Genomic DNA, 14,351 nt, shown 5'->3' on the forward strand with positions numbered 1-14,351 from the left:
AGTTAGCTATGGCATCAATTTATCCATTTACAATGATAATTAGTTGCTATGAATGACCAGGTCAACAATTTCCTTAGAAACTAGTTTACAAATGCAATATTACAAACTAGTTTAAAAATGCAATAGCTTAAAAGAATTCATGATGTGATTCTGAAAAAGAAGATTCAATGTTTCCTCAAGGAAGCAAAACATTATGTGAGCACAAATAGCTTATTGTATTAGTTCCCTGTCTCATTGCCTTGACAAAGTACCTGACTAGAGCAATTCAAGGAAGGGAGGGTCATGTTGGCTCACGGTTGGATGAGTGATGGCCAGAGCAGGAGGCAGTGGGTCACGTGCGCACACAGTCAGGAAGCAGAGAGAGACAGATTCTAAGCTTGGCTCACCTTCTCCTTTGGATTCAGTCTGGACCCCCCGGCTAATGGGGTCATTTAGAGTGGGTCATCTCAGGTCAATTAACCTAATCCAGAAAATCTCTCAACAACATTCCTTAGAGCCTTGTTTCCATGGTGACTGTAATCCCATCATGCTGACAAGATTAGTTATCACACACAGAGTGTTTCATTACAGCTGTGGTTTAAACCCTTGTTGCTAAGGTGTTACCTATCATTTAGTAACTTAGTAACTAGGATGTTCTTCTTTAGTGCATTCCACATGGGGAATTCAGCTTAATGACGGAGTCTACCTGGAAGGTTCAGAAGTCAGAATTGACCAAAAGCAATACTATAGGCTATGTGACAGCCTAGTCCCTCGTGCCACACTGTGGTTAACATTCTGGCTCTGCTGTTTGTCTCAGACCCAATCTCACATCTGGCAGGCTCACAGGCCACTCAAAATTTATGTCAGCTCCCTCTGCACAATTCCTGCCTGTTGTTTCTATACCCCTTCATGAAACACTCACACATTGTCAAGCACTATGCTACTTACTAATAAAAATGGTAATGTAAATATGTTTAAAAATCACTGTAGCCCCTGTATTCAATAAGACACTGCAGACTGTTACACACATACTTGTCTATACAAAACAGTATGTGACATGTTGAAATGAGTTTTCATCCTCAATTATTCCTAATAAAATAGCTTTCTAGAACATAGCTAGTCTATCAAAATATGATTTTTTTCAAAAAAATTAGAGGATATCCTCACTCAACTTTATCCTGGCTGGCTCTTAGATAAAGTAAAAGATTTAAATTTTATTATACCAAGAGTAACCAAGGTTGGTTAGGTTTTCTCTCTTTCTCTTAGGACAATAACTCCTAAAGAGTTATTGAATTCTCATTTACAGGCTGTATCTATATAATATTTATTGAGATTTCACACTTACAAAACACATATATTAGGTTTCTACTTAATTTACTTTCAAATAGCAGTGATAGACAAGCTGAAAGTCAATACAAACACTTTTATTTTTTAAAGTTATTCTCAACATCAAAATAATGTAAATGTAGCCTTGTATTAAACTTTGAAAAGTATTATAGTGGCTTTCACCTATAAACCTAGAATTTGTGGGGCAGAGACAGAATGTGGCAAATCTGAGGTCTGCCTAGGCAACAGGGCAAAAGCCTTCTTTAAATAATAAAAATATCGTCACCAGCAACAAATCTCTATAATTTCTGTAGTAGCTGGTGGAGGACAGATGGCTTCTCAGAAGGCTTTCTGCATCGCATCCTTCACAGTAACAGAAACTGAGTAGCCTATGGGGCACTGGTCTCCAATGGAGAGAAAAATCAGAGTGCAAAAGCAACAATGTATGAATATTATGAAAATACTTGCAGACTGTCAGAAAGGATCTTATGGAGCCCTGGAGGTCTCTGCTACAACATTTTATTCCAAGCTACCAGCTGCTGTGGGATGGTCTGTATGTCAAATGTGTTGCTGATTGGTCAATGAATAAATCACTGATTGGCAGTGGCCAGGCAGGAAGTATAGGCGGGACTAACAGAGAGGAGAATTGAGAGAACAGGAAGCTGGGTGAGAGAGACGCTGCCAGCCGCCATGATGACAAGCCGCATGTGAAGATGCTGGTAAGCCACGAGCCATGTGGCAAGGTATAGATTAATGGAAATGGATTAATTTAAGCTGTAAGAACAGTTAACAAGAAGTCTGCCACGGCCATACAGTTTGTAACCAATATAAGTCTCTGTGTTTACTTGGTCGGGTCTGAGAGGCTGTAGGACTGGCGGGTGATAGAGATTTGTCCTGACTATGGGCCAGGCAGGAAAACATTAGCAACAACCAGCCATCTATGAGAGCTCATCTTAGTTTTTAACTTGACATACTTGGGAAGACGGAACATCAACTAAAGACCAGTCTCCATCAGATTGGCTTGTGGGCCTGTCTGTGGGGCACATGTAGAGTCCATAGGACAACTCTGTACAGTCAGTTCTCTCCTTCCACCTTATGTGGGTTCTGATGATTATATCCAGTTTACCAGGCTTGTTTGCCAGGCAAGATCCTTTTCCTGCTGGCCCCAAGGAAGTTTTAAAAACCACTGAATCTTAAGAATTCTCTTTGTTATCCTATCATATATATTTATATTTACTGTTCCAGCACCTGTGAAAATTTTAATTTGTGTCTAAAGTTTAAACCTCCATAAGGAACACAACCATTTGAAGCTTGAGGACACAGCATTTCATGGGAGTAAGCGGGGATGGTGCATCGTTTAAAATTTGCACCTGATATCAGCTACAATAAGTCTCTTTGCCCTCTCAGTCCCTCTACTTTTTCAATATTGGGAATTACCAAGGTGATATTAAAGTTGAAATCTAAGAGAAACATATTTGCATTAATTAATAACTTTTCATAGACTATTTTAGGCTTTCGGATAGTCATTTGGTTCAAATGTTATTTAGTGGGTAAAAAATAATCATGTGTTCTTGTGATATGAAAGAAGACAGACAGGGTGAAGATGATAGGGTTAAAAGTTTAAGTGGGACTAGCGATTGGAAAGGGTATGGAGTGGGGGTAGGTTAACCAAAACTAAGAATGTACGAAAATGTCTCATGTAAAGCCACTGGTTTATAAGCCGATTTAAAATATATAATTACAAAAAGTAATGTGTTCTGAGATTCAAAGACCTCTCTGCTTAAGGGTTTTCTTTTCAATGTTACATAGTCTTCCCTAACCCATCCTACTGAAAAGGCATAAAGAAACTAAGTTAAAATAAGGTGGTTTTTCTCCTGTTTTTCATATAAGCAGTTGTTGAACAATGTAACATTGCTTGGGTGAAATTCATTTAAAACAGGTCCTAAACTAGTGTAAAAGATTTCTCTTCTAATCAAATGAGTGCGATGTCTGTCTGTGTCTTAAAACATCACACATCATAGAGAGCATAGAATTGTATCATACTGGTCTGTGGGTAACACGCAGGTCCAATGAGCTAAACTCAACACACATATAGCACATCCTGGAGGCTTGAGGGGAGAACTCAAGGTCTTGACATCTCAGCTTCTAATGACTACCTGCCTTCCTCCACAGTCAAGGCCAACAGTGGTGGCTCCACTCTCTACCCTGCTTTATTCTGATCACTTGAACTTTTAAGAACGCCTGTGGCATCCTTTGGCTCGCCAGGCAATGCACACAATTTTTCTATTTTGAGTCTGGTTTAATTACTTAATTCCTCTTTTGTGTGTCAACAACATATTTACAGTTCTGAAAGGTAGGATCAAGAGTTCTTTGGGTCCTGCCCACCAAGTCTGTATATTAACAAATTAGTTATTTATCAATTAGCAAATAATCATTATTATTACTATTGCTGCATTCGGAGCATTGGTTTGGATGCCTGAACCAAACAGCAAAGTGTAGTACCTGTATTCCTAGAGTTTGTGAAATGATTATTTAAAGAAAATAGACAGACATACACACACATGAATAAAAAACAAAATAGCTCTTTAAAAAGAGGCTGGTGGGGGGAGAAAAATGTCAACATTCTTTTTCTTTTTGTTGTTGTTGTTGTTGTGTTATGCTTAGAGATAATTGACAGCCCATGGGAAAAAGATGACTTTGAAAGACATAAAGTCAGAAAATAAGACACAAGTACATTCATTTGTGAGACGTTTCTGGTTTGAAACTGGAAAAGGCTAAAATAATAGAAAAATAATTAATCTATCAATCATGAGCTTAAAGACATGAGAAGTCAGAGGCGGTAGATAATAAGATAAACAAATGAAGGCTACTACAGAGCCTGCCTAATGAGTCTTCCCATTCACAGCCTTCTTAAAGTCTTGTCTTTGCAGACTTCATTGTTGAAAATAAAATAAGATCTTAAGTAATGAGTTGGATATATGGCAGGCATCTTGACAGTTGCTGGCAGAGATTGGAATACATTTAATTCAGAATACTAGCCATTTATCTAGGAATGGGTTAGAATTTGTTTTAAATGAAATCTACTAAATAAAACCATCTATTTAGAAGTGCACCAAGTGCTTCATTATTCAGTTTGCTCTTCCTGGCTTGTGCCTTAATTGGTCTTAAGCCACTCAACACTCTTTGCTTGCTAATCAGATGTACTTGGGTAGACACTTAAATAGCTTACTCATTAGCAACACTGACAGGAGGCAGAGCCCAACGCTATCTTAGAAACAAAATTAACAATTTACTGTGGATTTGGGACGGTTTTACTGTCAAACCTCCCATTTAGAAATGTGCACACACCTAAACATGATTAGTATTTTAGAAATTAGTGATGAAGATGGTCTTCATCATGGAGATGAATATGAGACTCTCTGCTGTGGGATGCTCTATATGTCAAGTGTGTTGCTGATTGGTCAATAAATAAATCACTGATTGGTCAGTGGCCAGGCAGAAAGTGTAGGCGGGACAAGGAGGAGAATAAAGCTGGGAAGAGGAAGGCTGAGTCAGAGAGACACTGCCAGCCGCCGCGATGACAAACAGCATGTGAAGATGCCGATAAGCCACGAGCCATGTGGCAAGGTATAGATTTATAGAAATGGATTAATTTAAGCTGTAAGAACAGTTGGTAAGAAGCCTGCCATGGCCATACAGTTTGTAACCAATATAAGTCTCTGTGTTTACTTGGTTGGGTCTGAGCGGCTGTGGGACTGGCCGGTGAGAGAGATTTGTCCTGACTGTGGGCCAGGCAGGAAAACTCTAGCTACAACTCTCTGTCCCAACCTCATTCAATAATCAGAGGTCACACATTCTGATGCTACATGTGTACATATGACCACTAGAGCTTTGAAACTATTGTAACAATTAAAATCTATATGTGATAATATTGGAGTTTATTGATAATAAGCATTGTAGCATTCTTCTGGCAAAGAAAAGCAATGGCATTTCCAAGACACAAAAATACAGGCCAGGGAACTTCTGTGCATTCTTGAGATGTTCATTTTTTCTGAGCCTGGTGTTAGAAGCCTGAAATTCCAGCTAACTGGAAGGCTGAGACTAGGTGGAAGAGTGACAGTCATAGGTTGTGATGGTTAGTTTTTAGTGGCAGAATCTAGAATAGTAGCCTGTGGGCATACCTGTGGGGGACTATCTTGGTAGTGTTAGTTGAGGTGGGAAGACCTGTCCACTGTGGGTGGCACCATTCCCTAGCTGCAATCCTGCACTATGTAAGTGGAGAAGGGCGCTGAACAGCAGCAGCACATACCATTCTCTGCTTCCTGACTGCAGATATGATGGGAGCTGCTGCTTCAAGCTACTGCTACCTCCACTTCCCAGTCACTGTGCCCTGGAACTGTCAGTTGAAACAAGTCTATTATCCCTTAAGTTACTTTTGCCAGGGTGTTTTTACCATAAGGAAGATATAAATTCAAGGTCAGCGTGGACTACAGAGTAAGTTCAAAGTTAGCCTGGGCAACTTCATGGGATGTTGTCTCAAACTTAAAAAATAAAATAAACCTGAGAATATTATTTAATGCCATAGTAACTACCCAGTATGTGTGAGGCTTCTAGGGTCAATCCCACAAGTGTAGGGTTATTCCAGGGGTTGACACATCTCCAAGTTTGCATAAGGCCTGGAATGGTTGAGCCCTGGTCAGTTTTATTCCAAAGTGGGAAAGTGGAGAAAATAAGTGTATATATGTGTGAGATGCGTTAGAGGTTCTGGAGATGGCCATTATCACCTATAACTAAAAGTACAGATGATAGAAGGGGATGGGCATGAGGCACAGGATTCTGGTTTTTTTTTTTTTTTTTTTTTTTTTTTTTTGACCTTTGTGGTCTCTTCCAGATGAATTTGTGTCTTTTCTATTTAACACATTATCCAGTTTACAATTGTATTACCCTTGTCTTTTCTTCTCCTATATTAAATCAGTTACATGTTTACCATTGCTAAGGCCAGTGTGGTCCACAGAAGGCTAAGATAGATTGGACCAAGTCACTTGCCAAACAATTCATACAGAATTGAAGACACCACTGACCATAATATTTTCTGGTTGTTTCCCAGAGTTCACTAACAATATCACAACAATAACAATAATTCTACTTCTTTTCTACAAACCTGCTATGTATTTAATACATAGAAATAATCTAGAATTTTTGTGAAAATGTAGTTCTTGAGTGCTTTCCAAGTGAGCACAAAGCCCTGCATGCCTGTCCTAGCTCTTGTAATGTCATCATTCAGGAGGCCAGAACAGCAGGATTAGAAGCTCAGTTTCATTCTTGGCTATACAGTGAGTTCCAGACCAGCAGCCAGCCTGAGAGACATGACATTCAAAAGAATAGAAAGAAGGTAAGGAGCCAGAGAGATGGCTTAGTGGTTAAAAGTACTGGCTGTTCTTGCAGAGAACCCAGGTCCAATTCCCATCACCCACGTGGCAGCCACAACCATCTGTAACTCCAGTTCTATGGGAATCAACCTCCTCTTCTGGCCTCCACAGTTACTGCATGCATATTTCAACTAGCTAACCAAAGCAAAGGATAAGTTCCCAGATACTTCAGGGCTCTGTAGGGCATGAACTCGAAAGGATTGCTTTCAAAGAGATCCTGAGGCAGAGTGACCCACAGTATGGGAAAGGCTTTCACATGTAAGGACAACTATTGAGAAGCACGACCTGCATGCTGTATTGTAGGAAAATAAATCATGTTCTATTCTCAGATGAGACTTCTGCCTGTGAGCACATGTTGCTGTCAGCAAAGCTGTCTTTCCAGAAGAGAATGGAATAATCCATTTCTGTTCTTAAAGATTTTCTTATTCTTAGATAATTACTCCTAATCTCAACTGAACTCCAGAAAATCCAAGAGAGTTGAAAGGTTCACAGACATTCATAGAAATTTTTAAAAAATTAAAGAAAAATGAAAGAACAGAAAAATGACACCCCTTAAGTATTGCTAAAACCCACTTACTAAGTAAAATCAAAACCGACACCCAATTGGGTTGAATGTTGTACAAAAACCACTCTTCGAAATTTTTCTGACACGCTCATGTAGTGTTCATATACACTCATAATTTACATAGTGTTACTTATTTCAAGACAAAGGAAACAATGAGTTTACATCAAGAAGATAAAGGGTAAACAAATTTATATCACAGAAGATAGGATTTTTCTAGTTCTTACTCTCTAGTCCAAACTGCTGTTGTGAACAAGGTCTGTTAAAAATGGAAAACATTTCATAATACAGCAAGCTACCTTTCAACTCTCTTGGATTTTCTGGAGTTCAGTTGGGATTAGGAGTAATTATCTAAGAATAAGAAAATCTTAAGAACAGAAATGGATTATTCCATTCTCTTCTGGAAAGACAGCTTTGCTGACAGCAACATGTGCTCACAGGCAGAAGTCTCATCTGAGAATAGAACATGATTTATTTTCCTACAATACAGCATGCAGGTTGTGCTTATCAATAGCTGTCCTTACATGTGAAAGCCTTTCCCATACTGTGGGTCACTCTGCTTCAGGGCTTCTTTGAAAGTAATCCTTTCGAGTTCATGCCCTACAGAGCCCTGAAGTATCTGGGAACTTATCCTTTGCTTTGGCTAGCTAGGTGAAAGTAAAATGCTTTGGGGCTGCCCAACATAGCTATGTAATTCATTACGGAACACAGAAATGCCTTGAGTGAGGCAGGCAAGCAACTAATGAGCATTCATTTTGTGCAGGAAATATCAAGATCGATACATAGGATATGCAACATTTATGGAACACTGTGTTGTCTTTGCTCTCTATAGAAAGGAGCATAAATTGCAGGATCTCTTTCTGCTAATGGTACTGATGTGATGTTCAAATGACTGACACCATTTAACATGTGAGGTTGGCCTCACCTTCCTATCTGTCAGTGGCAACAGTAATGTTTGATCATTTTTAGCTTCCTCAGCCAGGTGTCCTAATGCTTTACAGTTTGATTCTGGCATCTATCTATCCAACTACCTAGATTTATATCTATCAGCTATCTGTCTGTCAACCATCTATCTAGATGTGCCTATCTATCATCTACCAATCACCTACCTACCTATCATCTATATCTATCCACCTATCTATCTATACATATCTATCTGCCATTTATCTATATTACACTTATCTATCTATACATATTTATCATCTATCTTCCCATCCCCCTTCTTCTTTCCTGATCCAGTTGATCAGCATCTGAACCATTTGGTGATGCTCTAACAGTGTAAATGGAATGATTCATGATGTCCTTATTAACATTAGAACTCTTATGTATCAGTGGGAAGCATCTTGCTAGATAGAGAGAGCTGGGATGATCCAAAATGTGGCATCTACATCATTCCCTTCAAAATCACATTGATGTATGTCACAAAGAGAAACAACAATGTAACTAATATTTAATGAGCAAATTATTCCCACTACAATCAAAACATAAATGGTGTTGACTATGTAAAGGAAATCAATGTGAGATGATATCCTTGCAAATGCACTTAACAGTGATGGTCCTGAATTTACAATTTATAACCATGTCAAGGCTTGGTATTCAAGTAGTCATTTTTCTTGATCCTTCATAGAAATGGCACCACAGGGATCAGGAGATGAGAGAGGTGATGACCTGGACACAACAATGAGCCTTGCTGATCCTACAAGGGTCACCATCATTGCCAAGGGAGACAGAATGAGAATACCATGTGTGCTCAGCAGTGTGTGCATCCTTCCACAATCATCCTCAAGTTTAGAAGGGAGTGGCATCAACTTAGCACCAACAGCTCTGTACTCACAAAGAGTGAGACAGGGTGGTGGAGTGAGTCAACATCTGACCTTACCCACAGCCTTCTCATGACACAGTGGCTCAGGTCACTGCACAAGACTATGGGTTCCTCACACACAGCTTTAAATATTGCTACATTGAAGGTATCCATGTGCACGTCCACAAAGCCATAGACTTCTTTTTTTTTCTTAAGAATTTTTTTATTCATTTTACATACCAACCACAGATTCCCCTCTCTTCCCTCGTACTGAGTGACCCCAAACACATTGAACTACACTAAAGCAGAAGACTGGAGTTATCAATTTTTTGAACTCTTATTTAATTAGTTCTTTGAGAATTCTGTACAATGAGTTTGATCATATTCACCCTTATTTTTGATTCAAGAAGGCCATATCAATTAACTTTATTTTAAAAATTATTAATATGTCCACCAGCAAGGACAAGCTTTCTCAAGTATCCTACTGAAAAGAGTTAGAAAACTGGTCACTTGAAGAAAGAAAATAAGAAAGAAACAAGGCTGGAGATGGCTCAGTGGTTGTGTGAACACTTGATGTTCTTCCAGAAGACATCCGTTTCGATCCAAGCACCCTCATTGGCTCACAATCTCTTGTAACTCCAGCTCCAAGGGATCCAACAACTTCTCTGGCTTCCCTGGGCACCCCCACACAAATGCTCATACAGATTCCCAAGCACATGCACATAAATCAAAATTATATATATATATATATTAAACCACTCTGGGGATTCTCTTCTGTGTGCTGTAAGAAATCCTAGAAACCTTGAACTCTTTGTCTTTGCAATGGAAGAGAAAATTCAATTAACAAATGAGTTTCTATCAATGCTCATATGTAAAGCTCTGACCATGCAAGCATCAGCACCAAGTTCAACGCCCTCTCTCCAGAACTCATGTAGAAACAGAATAGACTAGTATGAGTGTCTGTGATCACAGTGTATCTACAGCAAGACATGGGAGATAAAGACAGAATACCCAGAACCTCACAGCCAGCTAGCCTTGAGTACACAGCCACAAACAACAAGAGAGACCCTGCCTTAAACAAGACGGAAAGAAAGGAAGGCCTAACCACAAAGACTGTCTGCTAACTTCCCCATGTACACCATAACCTGGATGTAACAACACTCACACATTTTCACATGTACATGCACACACACACACACACACACATACACTAAAGTCTAAAAAATGTGAGTTCTGAAAATAATATTTCAAATGTATCCACATAGGAGCTACAAGCATCAATCAATCCAAGTAAGCAACATATGCCCAATTTGATCCTACCTGCCATAACATCCACATTGTATCCTATGGAGACATTTTCTTATACCTTCCAAAAACCTATTTCTTATGACATACGCTTGTATTTCACATCAGATTTACATATCAAAGATTTAATATCTTCAGTTAGCATTTGAAGCTTTTATTAAACTCTATTTGACTTCCAAAACTATGCATAAATAAAGGCAAACAAGAACTCCTGGTGATCAGCATGGCATACTTAATTCTACTCTACTGAGAGAAGGCCTCAGAAGCATAAAGCTCCACCTCTAAGTATTTTGTAACTGAGCAAGCTCTTGGTTTCCTTGTTCCCATGAGATAGCAAGGGGCTGAAAAACTCAAAGCAAATCCCTGTTATGCACTGTGCTTCCACTGGGTGTAGCTATGATGTTCTGTGTACACATGAAGGATGTTGGGACATTCAGGGATCTGTAAGGACTTTAGCATTAAACTGTTTTAATCACCCATAAGTTTGGGAAAAACCAAACAAAATGTTTCCAAACAGGTCAGGTCAAGCTGGGTTTCAGTCTTTTTTCCCCTACAAAGGAAGCAACCTATAAAGTTAAAAATCTGTGCTCAAAATTTAATTAATGATTATTTCCATATAGTTGGATTTTTGTTTAACTCTTTAATGTAATCATATGATTCACACCTAGTTCAATGCCTTCTGTGTATAGAGACATCTGTTGGGTAAACTGGGATTAAGATGAGGAAAATGCAGGGTCTAGAAAGATGGCTCATTCAGTAAAGAGCTTGCCACTCACGCATGAGGACCTGAGTTCAGACCCCAGCACCCACATAAAAGCTAGGCATGGTGTTGTGTGCCTGTAATCCTAGATTGGGAAAGAGCAGGACTGTGGTGGTATTGTATTCCCCAAAATATTGTGTACCCTAATAAATTTATCTGGGGTCAGAGAACAGACAGTCACTAGACACAGAGGCTAGAAAATGGTGGCACTCACACCTTTAATCCTAGCATTCCAGAGGCAGAAATCCATCTGGGATCTCTGTGAGTTCAAGGCCACATTGGAAAGAGCCAGGCATGGTGACACACGCCTTTAATCCCAGGGAGTGATGGTAGAAGGCAGAAAGATATATAAGGCATGAGGAACAGGAACTAGAAGCATTTTGGCATGGTTAAGCATTTGACTGGTTAAGCTTTCAGGCTTCTAAGCAGCACAGTTCAGCTGAGAGCCATTGGGATGAGGACACAGAAGCATCCAGTCTGAGGAAACAAGACCAGCTGAGGAATTGGCAAGGTGAGATAGCTGTGGCTTGTTCTGTCTCTCTGATCTACCAGCATTCACCCCAATACCTGGCTCCAGGTTTGATTTTATTAATAAGACTCTTTAAGATTCCTGCTACACAGGACAGGCAAATGCCTGGAGACATTAGCCAGCCATTCTCACCAAACTGCTGAATTTTTGGTTCAGTAGGAGACTGTCTCAAAAAATAACACACACACACACACACCTCCTCAATTCAATGCCAGTTCTGGGCAGAATGTCTTGAGATGTCTATTTATACTAACAGGAAAGAAAGCCCACAGTGTTTCTCCTAAAATGCAAAGACAGCTTCCATGCTGAGAAGAAAACTGTTACAGCCTTTCTTAACAACACCATATGTCTCCAAGCCGATCATGACGAAGTTAGTTCCCAGGGGGACGTTCTCTGTGGAAGCTAACCAAATCTAAAAGCAGGCTTGGCTCCATGTACATTCACTGACTAACCAATGATCTGCCTTTGCATCTTCTCTATCATCCAAATATCCTAAGAAAGGGTCTTCCTGCTTTCCCAACATCCTCCCCAAGCAATCAAGTCAGGACAAAAGCTCTGACTATGCCACCAAAATAAATAAATAAATAAATAAATAAATAAATAAATAAATAAACAATCTCTCTTTTTCTTCCCATTTTCTCCTCTATATGACTTCAATCATTTTTAAGGAAAAGAAAAGCCAAATTTCCAAACCCTCTGATGGATTTCAATGATAGTTTTGCTATAGCAGTAATTGTTGAAACCCAGAATATAATTTAATATACACACATACACTTACACACACATACATACACACATATGTATGTGCATATTTCCACTGAGACAGGTCATCATCAAAAGAGCCATAAATTAACAATCACTAAAAAATTCTTTACACACTATACTTTTTCCCAGTCCAGCATTTCATTCAATCTTAATTTTTTTATATGCAAAACCAGTTTTGTAGACAGGATCTCAGGTATCCCAGACTGTCTTTAAAGTCTCTATGTAACTGTAGACAACCTTGAACTTCTGATCCTCCTGCCTCTACCTCCCAAGTGCTGGGATGACAGGTATGAAGCACCATGCCCAAGTTTCATGAGCTATATTTCAATGTAATCATCCAACATCAAATACTTTTCTCATTCCCTAGCAGATTAAGCCATGTTAAAGCATTCATAATTCTGATAGACATGATATATTTTATTTTTTATGTTAAATGTAACTCTTAATAACATGAAGTGGTATCTTTTTACAATGTATATAAAACTCTTAAGATTTCTGCCTTGAGAATATATAAAATGCTATGGGACAATATAGATTGGAGCTTTTAATAATTTCTCAAACTGTCACTTATATTATTATAAAATATAACAGTTTTGCTCTCAGATTTCATGACTGTCAAATTGTCATAAAGTTTCTAAGTGCTTACTTGTCTTTGAACATTGTTCTTGTAAGTGGAGAGTGGTGTTTGGGGTTCAGTATAAGCCTTTCAGGTCTACTATGAATATCACTGCATAGCCACTTAATAAATGGCAGATGAAGGATTCAACACTCATGTCGAGAGTCACAAGCATCCCTCATCTCAAGGACACCTGCACTTGACTCCGATTTTCTTCTAATCCACTTCAGGGAATCAGCAGCACAAATTCAAACACAGAACCATGAAGAATCACCAAGAAAGTCTGAGAGCGCGTTATTAAATAGTGTTCAAACACACACATGGACTGGGGAGTTGTCTCTGTGGGTTAAATGCTCACACTACAAGCATAAGGACCCAAGTTCAAATCTCCAGCATCCACATAAAAGCCCGGCATGGCTATGCACTGGGGGAGGGAGACAGGTGCTTTCCTGGAGCTCACTGGCTGTCAGGATAACCGAAATGGTGAGCTTCCAGTTCAGTGAGAGACCATGTCTCAAGAGAATAAAAAGGGGATTGATAAGGAAGACATCCAATATTCCCCTTTGGCCTTCTCATGCGAGTGTATGGGCCTGTGCACTCACGTACACATACGCATACACCACACATACACTGCATATATTTGAAAAAAAAAGAGAAACAAAAAATAAATCTTTATAATAGCCCCCCCCCCCGACACACACACACAGTATGGAAATGATTTAACAATACCAATAAGCCTAGGCATTTTTAGTGGCTTCTGATGGCATTTCTTACCTGGGATGCCTGGTGGTGTTTTCAGATATTTTCCATTAAAATGTTGAATCACCACTTCACATTTTTCAGTAGACTCCATTCTAGGGGGGAGAAAAGTATGGGGAGGTGAACATGAGATTATATACTTTTATCAAGTTGTTCTTATAAAAATAAGCAAGAAAGGGTAATAAGACAGGGATGGAGGAATTTGATTTGACATGTATACATGAATTATATCATCTGTTGCCATAGCTACTGTAGTGGGCTCATGGGACTTGACAAGGTTATCATTGCTCAATGTGTCATCCCCATATGGCTGCCCAGGTGGATGTCACAGAGATAACCTGAGACTTTTTCTTCCTTCCACACAAGGTGGCTTGGCAGTTGAAAGCATCCAATAGATGTTCACCAAATGACTGAATTAGCAGCCTTGCCAGGCAGGTCATATCAACGAGGGCATGGAAGCTGGAGGAGATAAACCACCTCTCCAGTAAGTGGTAGAGTTGGGATCTGGACTAACACCCAG

General features: G+C 39.3%; 1 protein-coding gene across 14 annotated transcripts in view; it reads right to left on the reverse strand.

The window, feature by feature from the left end:
* The window catches only part of Rbms3 (RNA binding motif single stranded interacting protein 3), a 1,493,133-nt gene that overhangs the window by 215,578 nt on the left and 1,263,204 nt on the right, over window positions 1–14,351 (reverse strand). For all 14 annotated transcript variants that reach the window (XM_052723536.1, XM_052723582.1, XM_052723605.1 and 11 more), the window contains one exon: window positions 13,847–13,926. In XM_052723536.1, coding sequence (XP_052579496.1) covers window positions 13,847–13,926 — 80 coding nt within the window. The remainder of the gene's footprint in view (window positions 1–13,846; window positions 13,927–14,351) is intronic.

Source organism: Peromyscus californicus, unplaced genomic scaffold (genome assembly GCF_007827085.1).
Source record: "Peromyscus californicus insignis strain IS unplaced genomic scaffold, ASM782708v3 Scaffold_11__1_contigs__length_118956290, whole genome shotgun sequence".
NCBI classification, from domain to species: domain Eukaryota; kingdom Metazoa; phylum Chordata; class Mammalia; order Rodentia; family Cricetidae; genus Peromyscus; species Peromyscus californicus.